This window comes from Arvicola amphibius, chromosome 4, assembly GCF_903992535.2.
Source record: "Arvicola amphibius chromosome 4, mArvAmp1.2, whole genome shotgun sequence".
NCBI lineage: Eukaryota > Metazoa > Chordata > Mammalia > Rodentia > Cricetidae > Arvicola > Arvicola amphibius.
Genome location: NC_052050.1, coordinates 11,579,417 through 11,596,984, shown reverse-complemented (window position 1 = coordinate 11,596,984; position 17,568 = coordinate 11,579,417). Strand labels below are relative to the sequence as shown.

General features: G+C 39.0%; 2 protein-coding genes across 9 annotated transcripts in view; both read right to left on the bottom strand.

Annotated features, from left to right (window-relative positions):
• Abca9 (ATP binding cassette subfamily A member 9) overlaps nt 1–4,578 on the bottom strand; it is a 68,570-nt gene extending 63,992 nt beyond the window's left edge. Inside the window, exons 1-4 of one of the 7 annotated variants that reach the window (XM_038326841.1) lie at nt 2,849–3,064; nt 2,716–2,767; nt 2,034–2,072; nt 1,088–1,201 (exon numbers count right to left, since the gene is read on the bottom strand). In XM_038326841.1, coding sequence (XP_038182769.1) covers nt 1,088–1,183 — 96 coding nt within the window. In that variant the 5' untranslated portion in view covers nt 1,184–1,201; nt 2,034–2,072; nt 2,716–2,767; nt 2,849–3,064. Of the gene's footprint in view, nt 1–1,017; nt 1,202–2,033; nt 2,073–2,715; nt 2,768–2,848; nt 3,065–3,088 lie in introns of those variants that run through there. The other 6 variants (XM_038326844.1, XM_038326843.1, XM_038326845.1 and 3 more) reach the window with 6 other exon arrangements.
• Nucleotides 4,579–10,430: 5,852 nt separating this feature from the next.
• Abca6 (ATP binding cassette subfamily A member 6) overlaps nt 10,431–17,568 on the bottom strand; it is a 55,959-nt gene continuing 48,821 nt past the window's right edge. For both annotated transcript variants that reach the window (XM_038328217.1, XM_038328218.1), the window contains exons 35-39: nt 16,980–17,099; nt 16,660–16,800; nt 15,431–15,510; nt 13,240–13,295; nt 10,431–13,115 (exon numbers count right to left, since the gene is read on the bottom strand). In XM_038328217.1, coding sequence (XP_038184145.1) covers nt 13,014–13,115; nt 13,240–13,295; nt 15,431–15,510; nt 16,660–16,800; nt 16,980–17,099 — 499 coding nt within the window. In that variant the 3' untranslated portion in view covers nt 10,431–13,013. The remainder of the gene's footprint in view (nt 13,116–13,239; nt 13,296–15,430; nt 15,511–16,659; nt 16,801–16,979; nt 17,100–17,568) is intronic.

Sequence of the window (17,568 nt, the reverse complement as noted above, 5' to 3'; positions counted from 1 at the left end):
TGTGTGGCGAGTATCTTTTTTTCCCAGCAAAATACTATCATCTTTTTAAAATCCATTACATTTTATGATGTTTTAAGTTATGCAGGTGTTTTATTTTTAAATGATAAAAGTTATACTCATTTATGTGTACAACATATTTCAATACATGGCACGCATGGTAGAGTGGCTAAACAAAGCTCATTACTTATCACTAGCATGACACTTTTTGACAAAATCACATGGGTTGAATCCTTCCAAACGGAAGAAAAATCATCAGTATACTATTGCACACAACTATGTGCTCGCTTTGCTAATCACACCATCTACAGCACTGTAACCTATCTTTGTTACTATGTAGAAATGATGGCGACCTTTCATTTTGTATGTCATCACACCTTCATATATTCATGGTAATACACAATAAGTACTTTTAAAGTATCTGCTGTGTTTCATGCTCCTGCGGTTCTGTATATGTTTAACCTAAAGTCCTTTCCTTAAAATGACCTTTTCATGAGACGTTTATCCACGTTAACGTCTAAACACTAAGCTTACTTCCGTCTGTGTTTGAGAATACATCCTGGTATAAACCTCAGTAAGTGAATTATTCTTGTCCTGTAGATGTCACAGATAGCTCTGAGAATTGTTTTGGGCATGGAGTTGTAGGGAACGGAGAGAGTGCCAATGGGAGTTCTTTATGAAAGGCTTTTCTCATTTCTCTTAAACTTCAGGTTACACTCTGAAGCAATTACGGATTGAAGTTTGCTTCCTTGATGATGCCCTGAACTTCAGTGTCTATGCCCTCATGAGACCCAAATTAAAACAGATGTTAATTATTATTTCTGTTGTATAAAGGTATAGCTTCATTTTATAGGGCATTTCTGAATATGAGTTGTTTTAAAATATTTCTAGTAAGGTATTTAATGTTACATATTTAAATTTTTTACTTGAAAAAAAATAGTAGTAAAGCCCAGGACTTGAAAAATTCTAGCCTGTAAATTATATCTGGGTTATATAAAAAAAAAATCATTGACTAATTACCGTGTGGCTATCACTGAGAAAATACTGTTTTCTTTTCCAAATACGAGAGCACATAGATTCTGAGCCATACCATCGCTGTTTCTCTTCTCGTTCTGCACTTCTTCAGCCAGTTCTTGCAGAGCAGAGCCCACGTCTGCTGACCCACTCTCAAGTGTCTCTTCCTCATTTCGGCTTGCTTATTTTTCTAAAGGATGTAAAGGAGGCAAATGTGGAAGTCTGAAACAGAGAGCATTGTGCAAGCAAACTAAAAGGAAACATTTGAGCAGCTGTTTCCAATTATATGCCTACAGAAGGAGGGCGCCAAATCTAGACAGAGGAAAGGGAGGAAAAAGAGGAGGAGGCAAAGTCTACTGAAAAAAAATAAAAGTCTTTTCTTCGATGGAATGGCTTTTCAGAGACTAATAATAATGTCACGTGCTGCCTCATGAAACTTGGCAGCTAAGCTGTCCAAGGTTTATATAGGCTAGTGGAGGTCTCCTGCTACCCTGTCAGTTAGTTAGTTACTACTAATTACTAGTTACTATTCAGCAGAACGCCACTACCAGCCAGTTCTGTTCCTGGGCCTGTATGCCGAGGTATGGGTTCACCAGGGACCTGTACTCAGATTCTTCCAGATATAGATCACTGTGACGGGGTGAACACACCTTTACACATACTATTTAAACAGAACTCTGTAGCAATCAGAAGCAATGGATTGATACCCACAGCTCAACATAAGAAATCCTAAATAATATGGTGTCAACTAAATCTTTTTTTAAAGAAAAGGTTGACTTATATAACAATATAATTTATATGAATTCATACCATGAGCAATACATATCTCTAAATAGATCCTGGAGCTAAAAGATCATTACCAAATACAATTTAAAAAATTATCTAAGGCAGTTGGAAATACGGATGGAGGTCAAGTATGAAATGGAACATTTGAGTCAAAGAAAATAAATAAACAAAAAGAAAAGACAGGCATTTTGTATGTCATGAACTCAAGACAATGATTAACTCAGCCCTTTACTGACCTTTCGCAACTGAAGTCTGAAAAACTCTTACAAAAACCACTGAAAAAAACCACAGGTCAATAGTAGCTAAGTTCAAGGGACACAAATGGACATTTTAGATAATTTCACATTGCTTCCAATGTTTGGATTTTCCAGTTACATAAATAATCTCCAAGTAATAATATCATCAATAGGCTATGACAATTGGAAACTCCAATTAATACTAAATCACATTTTCAATTAGAAATCAATGCTGTAGCAAGTCTTGGTATCCAAAGCATAATGATATGTTGTTCAAGTGCCAATTCTTCTTAGATACTTAATGTATATGGAGGAAAATATTCATAAATAAGAACAGTTATATAATCTAACCATCATGCATTAAGTTATTTGTTCCTGGCTGTTAAGAATTAATTATTCCATTGTACATGCCCATGCAAAATGCTATTTGCTCTAGAAGAAGAAAATATTAAGTTAGCTTAAATTGTTTTGAATAGTAAATTGAGTAGTTTAAAAATAATACATTGGTAGTTAAAAGCTAGTAATTTCCCAGTTGGACAGTATTCCTGCTACTCAGGGACGACAAGCATTGCACAAGTCAAATGATTTTACGTATTTAGTATGATAAACAGGGCCAATAGAGTATTTCCTAAGTTTTCTTGATTAAAACTCTCAAGTCAGTTAAAAACAACTCAGAGCTCACAGAATCTTGCATCCCGACGTTTACATTCCTCGGGCCGTAAAACTGGAAAGCGCTGCACACAGAAAGGGAATAAGCGGTTCAAGTAGCTTTGAAAACAGCAGGAGGCAAACAAGTTACATTCCTTTCCACTTACCCGCTTGCCTGGTCCAGTATACGTGCTGTTTATAAAAATGCTTTAGTCATGGAGCAAAATGGAAAAAAAAAAATCTTAGTTTTCCAACTGCTATTTAGCCATACAGTATGAAATACTCAAAGGTTTGAAAAAATCAAAATGATTTACTAGTAACTTCCACCGCAATGTTTGGCATGACTTTGATGGCTTTTCTTGTCCCATTACATAAGTGCTAATAACCACAGTTCAGAGGGAACTAACTTACTGAGGGAAGCCAAAGCAGGAATCTTCAAAGAGTTCATCCACAGATCTTTGTCCTGGAGGAGAATTCACATCTCTTTGTTCGGATCACCGCTACATCTTGCTTTGAATTTTGCTTATCGGGGGACAGTTCTGCTTCACTCTGGTTTCTGAAGAGAATTCTTGACTAAGTTCAGCCTGGCTGCCAAAGCTCTGCTCACGTAGTGACTCCTGAGCTGCTTTTTCTTCCCCTGCCTCCCGCCAGCTCCTCAGCAGGGAATTTGTGGCTGCAGATGGTTGGCTGGACATATCGGAACGTTAGCAACTATCAAACCAGGAAGAAGCTGGGAATTTTAAAAAGCATTTTTTCTTTCTTTCAGATTAGACCCCGATAGGAGACTTGACTCTCAGCAGCAGCAAACTTTAAACAAAATCAGAAAAAGGCCAGCTCCAAGCAGAGCAGAAAAGAATCCCTAAATTACAGGAATAAACGTACGCATTGGATAAGATCATTTCTCAAAGCCCTTCATTGATTTTTTTTTTTTTAAGAGCTGGATCTGCACACGACAGCACAGCAATGTTTCCAGGGTTACAGGGTAAATCTGCACTTTCACCAACATTTCTGTAGCACTGTGTGAATCCTATTTCCATCATCATTTAGGGCAGAAAAGCACAGAGCTTGGAGAGATGTGTCCTCAGGCTGCGGAGAAAGTTCACTTAGTAAAGTATTTGCCTTGCAAGCATAAGGAGCTGAGTTTGATTTCCAGAGCCCATGTAAGAAATGTCAGGGGTGTTAGCTTGGGATCAATGTACAGTGCTGGGGTGGGGAGCGGGGAGACAAGAGTATCCATGGGGCTTACCGGCTAGCTTCTCTGGAAATGGGCAATGTTTCTAAGGATGATAGCCAAGGTTGTCTTCTGGCCTTTATCTGAATTATCTGAGTGCGTACACACTTGCAATATACCCCCACCCGCCGCGTGCCAACACTTATGGGGGGAGGGGCAAGGAGGGAGGAAGAGATTAATACATTAACATCAGTCCCAAGAAGCAAGTTTCTATGTAGACAACCACTGGTTTTCAGTATGTCCTGTTCCCCGTGTTGCAGCAGGCAATGGCTACATTATCATGAACTTCTTGTGTGCATGGAAGACAAAGCATCACACAGATATGAAATATTTCTTTAATATTTATTTAAGATTATTTACTTGTTTGTTTATTATATTAAATCCAGAAATTGCTGAGCAAAGTCTGCACAACCAGATTGAACTCATAATTGGTGAGAACAACAAGCCTTCTGATTGTTTCTGTATGTCTGGTGCCTTCTGCAGAACACTCATTAGCACATTTAATAACACTGCTAACATTTTGTGCACAGAGAATATAATTTAGAAAATGTCTTATTTCTTTTTTGCACTCTTAGTTTTTGCTATTTTCTTTTATTTTACATTTTTTAAAATTCACTTTACATGCCAAACACAGTTCTCCCTCCTTACCTTCCTCCTGCTCCCCTCTACCTCCCCCCATTCCACCCCTCATCCCTTCCTCAGAAAGAATAGGGTTTCCCATGGGTGGGGCCAAGATCATGACAGGGAAATCCACAGGGAAAGTGGACCCAAGATAGTGAGAGCTCACAGACTCTAGACTGACAGCTGGGGAGCTGTATGGAACCTAACTAAGCCCTCTGCATGTGGGTGAAAGTTGTGTGGCTTAGTCCGTTTGTGGGATCCCTGGCAGTGGGACCAGAATCTTTCCCTAGTTCATTTTTTATTGTTTTTATTGAGCTTTATATTTTTCTACTCTCCCCTTCCTTCCCCTTCCTTCCCCTTACAATCTTTCCCATGGTCCCCATGCTCCCCATTTACTCAGGAGATCTTGTCTTTTAGAAAATGTAGTATTTCTTAGAAATGAATATATTCCCACTTTCTTCAGACCCAATTGAACAACATACATGCAGGTTTTGTCTGATATCATCCTTAAATATATATTGTTTCTTTAAAACATAATATGTTATTCCCGTCTCTCTTCGGAAGAGGTGGCTCCTCTCCTCTCCCCCCACCCACCATTTCTCTCTCTCTCTCTCCCTCTCTCCCTCTTCCCTTTCCTTCCATAACCCGCTGAATAAACTATACACAAACCTTCAAAAATAAAACACCATATGTAAGGGACTGGAGAGATAACCATCACTTTCTGCCCTTTCAGAGGACCAGTTTGGTTCCCAGCACTCACAGGGCAGTTCCAGAGAGATCTGATGCCCTCTTCTGGTCTCCGTGGACATTGCATGCATGTGAAGTAAAAATGTATTTAGGCCAATGGTTCTCAACCTTACTAACACTATGAGCCCCTCCCCCATACAATTCCTCATCTTGTGCTGCCCTCAACCATAAATTATTTTTGTTGATACTTCATAACTGTAATTTTCTGCTGTTATGAATCATAATGTAAGCATCCAATATGCACATGGCCTTAGGTGATTCCTGCGAAAGGACCATTTCACCCCCAGGGGTTGTGAGCCACACATTGAGAAGCAGTGATTTAGGCAAAGCACCCACACACATAAGATGAAAACAAATAAATATTTATAGAAATATATTAGGCAAATTAAGCTTGATTCCGTTTCATGGACTTTTCCCATGGAATATTCTTTTGACGATCTATTTTATCCCTCTACTTCAACTATTATTTCTCAGGTATATTTTGATCAAGAACCATTATTTTATATGGAAGATTTCCTTTTTAATCATTTAATAAAATTTACCCCTTTATTTAATTTGATTTTTTTAATTTCACTTTTATAAAAGAAATACAAGTCTTTAAAATGGTGAATTGGTTTCCTCCACTCATGTTGTTTTAAGCATGTCTTAATTTATCCCTGGTGCTTTCCAGGTCTCCATTTCCACTCAGATTGTGTTTCTCTGCTCCTTTCTGTGGATCCCTTTACATCATATCTTGTCTAGGGAGTGCTGGGTATTAACATTGATCTACTGATTATCTTTAAGTGTTAGCAAACATATTTGAACTTTGGCTACTCTAGTGATATAAACATTTATATCTAGTGATATAAAAATTCAACTTCTGTCTGCATTCACTTTTTTCTTCGCCCTTCCAGTTCCCTACAGGTAAAACATACTTGACCCTTCACCTTCACCTGTACACTATTTATTTTACAGGGCCAAGCAAAGAATTTACCCTAAAAGCCTGAGTCTCCACATTTATGAGATCCAAAGCAGACATGATAATATCCAAATAGAAATCATTTTAAAATTTAATCTTCGGGATCTGGGGCTATAGTAATGGCTTATCAGTTAAGAACATTGGCTGTCTTCCCCAGGACCTGAATTTGATTCCCAACACCCATATGGTGACTCACAACCATCTGTAACTCCAGTGCCAGAGGAACCAATGTCCTCTTCTGGCCACAGGAAATGGGCACAGATATGGTGCACAGACAGGCACATACAATTTAAAAACAATTTAAGAACTATCTTTGGGATTTAAGGAATAATATGTATGGAAAAAGTGGGAAAGACACATCAAATGTTGCTCTTAAATTCTATTGTTGGGTTTTGGTTATAGTTAGTGTCTTCTCTACATTAAAAATAATGTGATTTTTTTCTTGTCTCCTATAGAATTGATTATAAGAATGTCCATAAGAATGTCCATATAAGTGCTAGAGAGATGACTCACAATTTAAGAATGCTTGTTGGTTTTGCAGAGGATTCGAGCTCAGTTCCCTGTCCTTTTGCAGGGTATTTTGTTTTTCTTACTTGGAAATTAATATATATATATATATATATATATATATATACACACACACACACACACATATATCTTTCACCACAATCATATGAAATACCACAAGTTCAGATGTAGATTTTGTTTTGTCTTGTATGGAACTTGGTAGTCATTTACAAAGACCTTGAAGTTTGGTTTGGTTTTGAAGTGCTGGGAAATTTTCAAATAAGTCCTTTTGTCAAATATTGCTTCACTTCTAATCTTTTCCTGGAAGTTTATTAGATAACGGAGACACATTACATGCCTTTATCTTTTGCCTGTTTGCCCCTTAGAAATCAGAATACAAGCCTCTTCCACACCAGATAAACAGTCTTGAGCCATGCCTTTTGCTGTGTTCCACTCGGGAATGCCTTGATGATGGCCTGCCTACTGTCTGCTTCTGACTTATCTACAACTCCAGCCACAGCGGGTTGTGACTGTACCAAGTTCTATTTATTTACCTCTTTTCTTTAGTAGACTTCACTCCTACTCTCCGAGTGACAAAGAATGAGACCTTTGGAGTCCAGCATTGATTGCTTCTCGACTCTACAATGCCTCTTTAAGAATCCTCTGAGGGGCCGGGCGGTGGTGGCGCACGCCTTTAATTCCAGCACTCGGGAGGCAGAGGCAGGTGGATCTCTGAGTTTGAGGCCAGCCTGGTCTACAAGAGCTAGCTCCAGGACAGGCTCTAGAAACTACAGGGAAACCCTGTCTCGAAAAACCAAAAAAAAAAAAAAAAAACTGGGCAGACAAATCCTCTGAGGGTTGGATACCATGGCCAAGTGCTCTTATGACCTATGATGGATACTGTGTACAATTCCTTTCTTTATAGACTGGGTACACTCATCTCTTCCCACAGAGTGTAAAGATCCAGATGATGTTAAAGAATCCATAAAGGGAGCTGAAGAGATAGATGGGTTAAGGGCACTGGCCACTCTTGCAGAGGACCTGGGCTCTGTTCCCAGCACATACATGGCTGTTTACAATGTCTTATCTTTTTTTAAGAGAGAGACAAGATCTCCTGAGGGTGGGGGAGAGAAGGGAAGGTGGAAGGAGAGGAGGAGGGGAGAAAGGGAAGAGGAAGAACTAGAGGGAATGGGATGGATGAGATGGGGGAAGGAAAGAAACAGAGAACAATGAAAGAAATATCTTGATTGAGGGAGCCATTGTGGGGCTAGCAAGAAACCTGGCACTAGAGAAATTCCCAGGAATCCACAAGAACGACCACAGCTAAGACTCTAAGCAATAGAGGAGAGGGTATCCGAACTGGCCTTGCCCTGTAGTCAGATTGATGACTGCCTTAATTGTCACCATAGAACCTACTATCCAGCAACTGATGGAAGCAAGTACAGAGATCTACAGTGGAGCACTGGGCTGAACTCCCAAAGTCCTGTCAGAGAGAGGATGTAGTAAGAATACGAGCAAAGAGGTCAAAACCATGATGTGAATATCCACTGAAACAGCTTACCTGAGCTAGTGAAAGCTCACCAACTCCAGCCTGACAGTGGGGGAACCAGCATAGGACCAAACTAGGCCCTCTGATTGTGGGTGACAGTTGTATGACAGGGGCAGATTGTGGGACCACTGGCAGTGAAACCAGGATTTATCCCTACTGCTTGTTCTGGCTTTTTAGAACCCATTCTCTCTGGAGGGATACCATGCTCAGCCTAGATACAGCGGGGAGGCCTCAAAGCAATGTGCTAGACTTTGTTGACTCCCTATGGGAAGCCTTGCTGTCTCTGAGAAGTGGGTGGTGGTGGGATGGGGGCGGGAGGGGATGAAGGAGGAGGGAGCATGAGGAGAGGAGGTGGTAGGAAATGGATTTGGCATGTAAACTGAGAAAAGATAGTTTTTTAAAATAAATTTTAAGAAAATAAATAAAAAAGAGAATCTGTATTGTATTTACCACATAGCCTCCATATGAAAGTTGCTCCTAATAAGTGATTTGAGTTTAAGTGTATAGTGAAGAACATGAAATGGAGAAACAAAAGAAAAATATTTATTGTTTTATAGAAGTATGGTTATGAAGGATCTGTATGGCACCTAAAAACAAGTAGTTTGGGGTCAAGAGAAGGCTCTTTGTGTGCTTTCTCCTGTTGTTAAGTGTAGGGTCCTCCTAACTAACCCAGCTTTAAACTCACACCGATCTTCCCGTCTCCCCCTCCCCAGTGCTGCAATAGGTGTGAGAGGACCATTCCTAGCTAGGTTTTACCTTTGTTTAAGGATGAATCTTAAAGGGACAGTGAAGAGGAAGATGCAAAATATGGGAGAAATCAAGTAACAAACAAAGGGCTGTTTCTGTTTTGTTTTAATGTGGTCCAGAGAAGAGTTGCAAAAGAAACACGGTAATAGTTCTGCCTTAAAGAAGGCACATGTACAGAGCCGGTGAAAGCTGAAGGGATTCTTGCTAGTAGGAGCGAAGCTTCTAGCTGAGTGCCAGCTTGCTTCCGCCATGCTTGATGCTATAACTATGTGGTCTCTTCAGCAAAGGGGTCTTACCATCACACTATGGAAGATAACCCATAGTACTGGCAGTAGTCAATAATGTGATAATTGAGGGGGTGTCTATAGGACCTCTTTGGCCAATAATTCAAAACGATGTAACTCATTCCTGGTTCTAGGGATTTTATCTAATAGTTTATGATGTCTAGTCGGGCATTGTGGTAACTCCATTTAAGTTCCATTTGTATGCGTTTATATTTTAGGAAAGCATCTAATGAAAAGGTCTAGACATGGTCAAGAGTAGAAAAGCAATCAATATCACACTCGGCTAAAACCCTGTGTGCTACAAGAGCATCCTGCTTTCGAGATGTCCTGACCTAGTAATAGTGGCACAAATGATAGGGGAACAATCAACCACTTTTTAAAACTGGATGTAAGGGGTGCTCCATGAGATGAAACCTGTACCTGACTCTCTTAATGAGGCCAAGAGCCTTAGGCTAGATGAGTCTGCTAAACTACCATAGCAATAAAAATGACTCCTTTTAGAGCCCTGGAGGAACGCGTGGATCTCCCTAGGAAAGAGAAATAAAAGAGATCTCATGAACAACCCCCTGTGTCTTAGAGATTTGAGGTTTTTTTTTTTAAAAAAAAGAGAAATAATATGAAATTGGATGAGTAAGTAAAATTTGATGAGTTGTAGGGGAGGAAAAGAATATGAACAAATACATTATATGATAATTTTTATTAAAAAATAAAACTGAGAAGATGCTTAAATATGAAGCAAAATTTCAGTTGAGAGAATTCTGTGTGTGAAACAGAAAATTTTAAGACTGGCAATAGATGTGGTAAGCAACTGATTAAAATTTTAATTCTAGAAATAAGCATTAAAGAGATCTGAAAATTATTTACTTGTGATAATAGCTCTCAAGTTTTGTTTTAAAAAAAAGTCCTGCTGATGTAGGTGGTTCTACTTAGCATAAAAGTGCAATTTGTTTCTGAGTTGATACTTCAATACATATTAACAAATCTGAATGCGGATGGGCTTTCGGAGGTCTTTTCCCCTCCCCGAGGAACTACTGACAGCTATAGTTGCTGGAGAAGGGTGTTTTACTTTGGGTTTCTATTGCTATGACAAAACATCATGATCAAATTAACTCAGAAGGAAAGGTTTTATTTCATCTTACAATTCTCAAGTCACATTCCATCACCGACTGAAGTCAGGGCAGGAACTCAAGGCAGTATCCTAGATACAAGAACTGCAGCAGAGACCAGGAAGATTGCTTACTAGCTTGTGCACTGTGGTTTACATAGCCTGTTTTCTTATACTATCCAGAAACAGCTTCTGAGGCAATACCTCCCCAGTGGGTTGAGCCCTCCTATATTAATCATTAAGGAAGGAAATGCCCTCATATGATAGCATACAGGCCAATCTTGTGTATGCTCCTTCTTCCCTAATGACAAGTGTCAAATAGACAAACAACAAAAAAACAAAGCAAAACAACAACAACAACAACAACAAAACCAATCAGGACAGACGGCAAGACATTTTTTTTCAGTGTAGCAACTGATAAGTTGCCAATGCTATGGTAAATAACCCCCTCTTTGCTCATTTATTTAGCCCTAGTTAAACTCAGTAGTGTGCGCACGCAAGCGTGAACACATGCATGCACACACATAGTACGGGAATTAGGTGGGAAGCAGAAAGAGTTCAGTGGGATGGGAGGTAGACAAGGGAAGGTAATGAGAGCACACGGGATCAAAGTACAATATACACAGAGGATGAAATCATTCAAAGTTAATCAATAACCTGATAAACAATCAAAGACAAGTACAAATGTAGTTTGATAACCCAGATAAAATATGATTCATTGTAGAAGAGTTGAATGAGTCTATCTTCACACACGGAGAAAAAAAAAAAAACACCTAAGATTTTTGTCTCTGAAGGGGCTACTAACAATTTTACTCGGAATAAAGTAGCTTCATACTCAAAATTTACAAATCTATTTGTAAGTGAAATAAATATTGATGCTCAGAATCGTGATGATAATGACTAATTTTGTGGGAAGGTAGTAAACATAACGGAGAGCTAAAATCTAAAACATGTTATTCGGAGGAGAAGCATGGTCACAGCTAAGCTTCCTATAAACCTCACAGTTGAAGATGAGGCCAAAACCCTGATTTACTTTGGAATTGCACTCTCCAATATGTTAGATATCAGTCCCAGGTAGGAATTTAAACATAAGTTTTTTATTAAATTAAAATCCATAATACTTAAAATACAATCCTTCACCTCTGACAAGTAAGCACTTAAAATGTTTGGCTCGTGAACAGATCAGCCTTCCAAGACAGTGGTATCCAACTGCAAAACGCGCACCTAACCTGGTTCATTACATATGAGTCCTGGAAATGGGTAGTAAAATGAGTAAGGCAAAAACCAATGAGCGAAGCTTATCATTAGCACAAACCAAAATGCGAACATATAATGCTTCAACAGCATCCCAAATTTGAAGGTGAGTATGTCACTGTGGCATCAGTAAATACAAGTCAGCGTCTAGTTAGGAAATGTGTGTGCCAAACACAGTAACCACTCTATAGACAGAGCTCAAAGAATGTAAACAACTGAAGTTTACGAAGGAACTATAGGGGCTCTTTTATTGAATTTTATCTAATTTCTGTATTTTCTCCATTATACAAATGCTCTTTTATAAAAAACTGTTTTCTGTATACGTGGTACCTGAGTGTATGTCTATGCACCACATGTGTGCAGGAGCCCATGTGTGACAGAAGAGGACATCAGATCCTCCGAACTGAAGTTACAGACAGTGGTGAGCTGCCGTGTGTGCTGGGAACTGAACTCAGGTTCTCTGCAAGAGCATAAGCACTCAACCGCTGAGCCATCTCTCCAGCACCTATAAAAATTTAGTGAACAGAAAAATGTTATATGTAAGCTATATAAAATATTATAAAATCAGAGTAGGAATACTGCCTAACATTTGAAGTATTTTTTCTGGTGTTGGGGTTACATAGATATATCAGGGGAAATTAAAATAATATGCAAAGTTGACATATGAGAGATATTCACATAGTGTACACATATGTACATATACAAATATAAGTAGAAAATAGACTGAAATTAGTATCAAATACACAGAACACTATGAAGAGATGAAGGAAATCCCAAGATTATGCTATTAGTATTTAAAACATTTTTAAATGAACAATTATTACTGTGACTCCCTTTGTTTTCAAAAGTTGTATTTGAGCTGTGTTCAAGATATGTCCCTATTTACTTGTGGGTCCAGGGCCTTATCATTTCTGCTGCTGTTGAAATAATGCCTGGAAAGGACTGAGGGAAAATAATATCTCATACTTTATGTAAAAGAAGAATCATAAATTTTATATTTGTCAACCACCATGAACTCCCCATGCAGCTAAGGGCACTGAGCATGTTCCTCACCTACCTCATCAAATGAATGTTCCAATCATTGTTATGAATGAATATTTTTTTCAAAATTGAGGTTGTCGTTTTGTTTCTATAGTACTTGACTACTATTTTGTATTTCCTTATAGCTTCTAAGTTTTAGGGCGTGGATTATTATAAATTTTACTTTGTGGTTCACTAAGCAGATAAAACGTGTATAGCACTGATATAAAAACATCTTTGAAATGATTAATCCTACTAGTTACTGCATAAAACGGAAGTTTTAGGCTGCCGGAGCCTGGGTCTGAGGCGTCACGGTTCATCCAAGTGAGGGAGCAGTCTCCACCTCACAGCTGCATCAGCTTCTTCCTGAACGTTTGCCAGCTCCTGTTCCTTCGAAAGTTCTACAAACACCTAACCAGGAGACAAAGCAGGAGAATGGTTACTGAGCTGTTGGCTGTCCTCCAGCGGACAGGGAAAACCCATGCTCCTCTCATGAATGTATAGTCACGACACGAAGCCAAACGAGGCGACTCACTTTGTCCAGCGTGCACTGAGAGAGGCTGTATTCTTCCAGGTTAAAGCTGTGCTTCACTGAAAAACAGATAAATTGATAAAGGACAATGAGCATAGACTCACAGCTTACTGTCAAGAAAATTCTCAAAGTTGAATACACCAAAATAAAATTATTAAAATGAGCAAAAGAGAAATTGAATAAATAAATGCAGGACAGAAAAATGTCATGAAATATATATATGGGGTTTACACAGGAGGAGTTGTGGGGTTTCTACAGCTAAGTGCTGGATTTGAAGGATTTTAGTAAATTTTCTCAAATAAAGGTTGAAATTAAATAAATATCAATAATATGAATGGATACCAAATTCACCTAATATTGGGTTTTTCTTATATTATATTTTGTTAGTCTCTGCTATTTAGCATATTTTGGAAGATATGCATTTTCCTTAAGGAATGACACAAATGATCAAAATAGTCTTACATGTGAGGAAAATTTCATTCCATAGTCTTTGAGAGGATCCAATCTATATTCCCTTTAGTGGTAATACCTTATCAGGTCTCCACTGGGGACACCAGGAGATCTACATGACAGTTGTCACTAGATTTAGATGCTTACTTGTTTGAAGTTTATCACTGAGACAGTGGGATCCCCCCGTGTGAGAGGCACTTTTAAATGCCAGCAACAGATCAGTGAGGGGAAGAAACAAAACCCTTGGCCTCTGTCTGTGCATTTTAGCAGGAGAAACATGGACATTATATTCATATGCATTTAAATAAATAATAAAATAAATCATATTTTTATAATACAAGACAAAACAAGAAATTATTGCATACTCTTTTTACATAGGGCCATTGAGGAAGTTATAGTAATAATTTGATAATTGAGCAGAAACCTAAAAATGTGAAGGAGCAACAACCTAAATATTTAGGAAACATAATTTCAAAAAGAAGGAAGAGCAAGTGCAGAGTCCCAAGGCAAGAATGTGTTTGACTGGCAACAATTAGGAACAGAGATTCATATTATCTCTAGCACAATGAGGCAGGCACTGTTCTGGGCACTTAGCAAATTAACTCCTTTACTCCTAATGCTCTTGTAGAGACACTGATACTCCCTGTCACTGTAGAGATAAGCTATATAAAAATGTAGGGATTGGGTACATTTTATCCACTGTCTCCCTGCTAGCGAGCAGCAGCACTGTGATGGAAACCCAGCAAGACTAGCTTAAGGGTTAGAGCTCTTCAGAAAATTACACAATGATGATATGCTGCTAGGAATGATCTAGCTAGCTGAGAGTAAGACAGACAGACAGACAGACAGACAGACAGACAGACAGACAGAGTTAGTAGCAAGAGTAGTTCTGGGCAACCAAAGAAGGACCTTAGCTATCATTCAGTAACAGAATGTTGTGCGAGGTCCTTCTGTCTATGTGTTACTTTTATTGGTTAATGAATAAAGAAACTGGTTTGAGCCTATGGCAGGGAAGAACAGAACTAGGCAGAGAAAGCTAGGCTGTAGGCTGGGAGAAAGTAGGGCAGAGTCAGAGAGAAGCCATGAAGCCCGCAGGAGACCAGATGCTGGGAACTTTAGTCAGTAAGCCACTGTCACATGGTGGCAATACACAGATGAATAGAAAAGGGTTAAATTAATATAAGAGTTAGCCAATAAGAAGCTAGGCCAACGGGCCAAGCAGTGATTTAATTAATACAGCTTCTGTGTGATTATTTCGGGTCTAAGCTAACCAGGTGGCCGGAAACCAACAAGTGGCACCCTCTTCCAACCATAGAAGGTTCAATCCATCAGCACAGACAAAAGGAGGGTGATGGGTGAGGGTCCTGTTGCTTTCACCTCATCAGCTTAATCTGAGCCCATCAATGAGAGTGGAAAGCAGGGAGGAGGTGGGATGTGAGGTAAGGAGGGGGACGTATCACTTGGGGACTTGATGTGAATGGAATATGAACACACAGACAGGCAGGGCATGGTCATGGTTTCTCCTATGTTAATGCAGCTGTGATCTGAGAACAGCTAAAGTGCACTCACTGTGTATCCTCTGCACCTTCAGTCCCCCACTGTAGATGCACCTCTTTCCCAAGGGCTGAGTTTATTACTATTAGAATTCTTAAAAGCAGCACCCTGCAGGGTCCATTTTTAAAATGTATGGCACATCCACCCTTCATTATATGACTCTCCAAGTCCTTTAGATGTTTGTTCTTACCTGCTTCTAATTTGTAAAAGGCCTGAGACAGAGGATAAACATCTGTTATGGGTAGCTTGTAGGTCAGCACGGAGAGATAGCTGGGAATAGGAATACATTATATTCAATCTGTGTTTCAAGGCAGGGATGATAAACACCAGAATAAATCCTTGTATAATCAACCATTTCTTTTCAAAAATAAAGTTGGTACAAGGTAATATATGTATTAAATGTGAAAACAAATTATTTAACAATAAAGTCTTTTGAAATTATTGAAGAGAACTGGTTGCTGTAGACATCTTTAATAATGGCAGAGTATCACACATATATTATTACTTATATTCAGTTAACTCAAACAGTTTTCTTGTTAAAATCAGAAATTCTAAACTACATCAATCCTTAGACCAGTCCAAATTAGGATGAAAAATAATTCAAATGAGTTCAGTATTATAACCATAAAGCCAACTTATAATCAGAGATCTAAAGCTGATGAGAAGCACAGGACAGTTATGGAAAGATTTTAAAACGCTGGAGCCTCTAAGGGACAGACTGATCTGGGGAATTTTCCTTCTATACTGCTTCTGACAGCATCCTTTGCTGTTTCTCAGTTCACTCCCAGAGTAACAGTGCAGAGTTCCTAAGTGGGAGTAAGACTGACCAGACCTCCAGAGCTTGATGTCTTCAGACCAGACCACCATCTTAATTTCTTATTCCTTCTATTCCCATGTTTGTTAAAACATTTATTTTTTTCTTTGACTGGTGATACTGAAAGTTTAGAAGTAAGAGCAGGTTTTGAAATATACCTTAGGTGATATCTATACTTACACTCTGTGAAGATAAGAATGACAATTTTGTATATTGTTTCTCTGAAATGCTTATCCCTATAATTTTAAATCCAGTTTCTGCTTTATCTTTTTGTCCTGTTCCTAATAACATACAGACACACACACATACACACACACACACACACACACGGCATGCATACACACAAACACTCATTATAGTCTCCATTTTGAAATAAGACCATTCTATTAAAAAAAATCCCTTCACCTTTGCTGCTAATTCCTGGAGAAAGAGACCGAAGGTCCTGTGTAGTTTGTAAACCTCTTGTAACCTGGAAGACTCAACATACCTTCTTCGAGGTCCCTAACTATCACTGTGAAGCTCAATCTCCAGTGTCGGCACAGAGCTAACAGAAACCAGAGTCTGTAAAGCATACATAGATCTCCACCATGAACAGCTCTCTTCACCTTTCCTGACGTGCGGCCTGTGGGAACAGCTTCAGAATCTCCCTATGCACCGATGCCACTTGAGAAGTTTCGTTCACTTTTAGTTCTAGAATGTAATCCTTGCCAAACTTCCTTTTCAGGTGTTGGATTGAACCAATGCATCTGTGAGTAGGAAGAACAGGATGGGGAAGAAAACACTGTCGTTTAATTTCTGTTATTCTTAAATGTCAGAGATAGGAGAAAGGGTGTCAGTGAGGAAGACAAAGGGATGGAACTAGCTGCTAACGGTGACTTGCTCTTTCTCCAGGCAATCCTGAATCGGGCTCTGGAGAGATACCCACCTCAGCCTTCCGGACACCATGATGGCCACTCGGTCACACAGAGCCTCAGCCTCAGCCAGGTCATGGGTAGTCACGAGGACACCCACCTCCTTGTCTTTAGCAGCTGCCTTGATTGCCTGCCTAAAGTGCATAAAAATTAATAGAATTTAAAACCAAAAGTAAAGAACAATAGGAGAGATAAAGAAAGAGGGAAAATGTAGAGAGAGACTACAGTTTACAAATCATATTCATGTTTTTAAAAACACCAGAGAAAGCCGGGCGGTGGTGGCGCACGCCTTTAATCCCAGCACTCGGGTGGCAGAGGCAGGCGGATCTCTGTGAGTTCGAGGCCAGCCTGGTCTACAAGAGCTAGTTCCAGGACAGGCTCTAAAAAACCTGCAGAGAAACCCTGTCTCGAAAAACCAAAAAAAAAAAAAAAAAAAAAAAACACCAGAGAAATGAATGCTGACATTTTTTTTTAAATAAAAATAAAGAGAATTTTAAAAAATATTTTGGTATGTTCATGGCATCGCAGTTAAACTTTAAAAGGAAGTTTCCTTGTATTTCGGAGATACTAACTGAAATAATGATGAATACAAAGACATGCTGC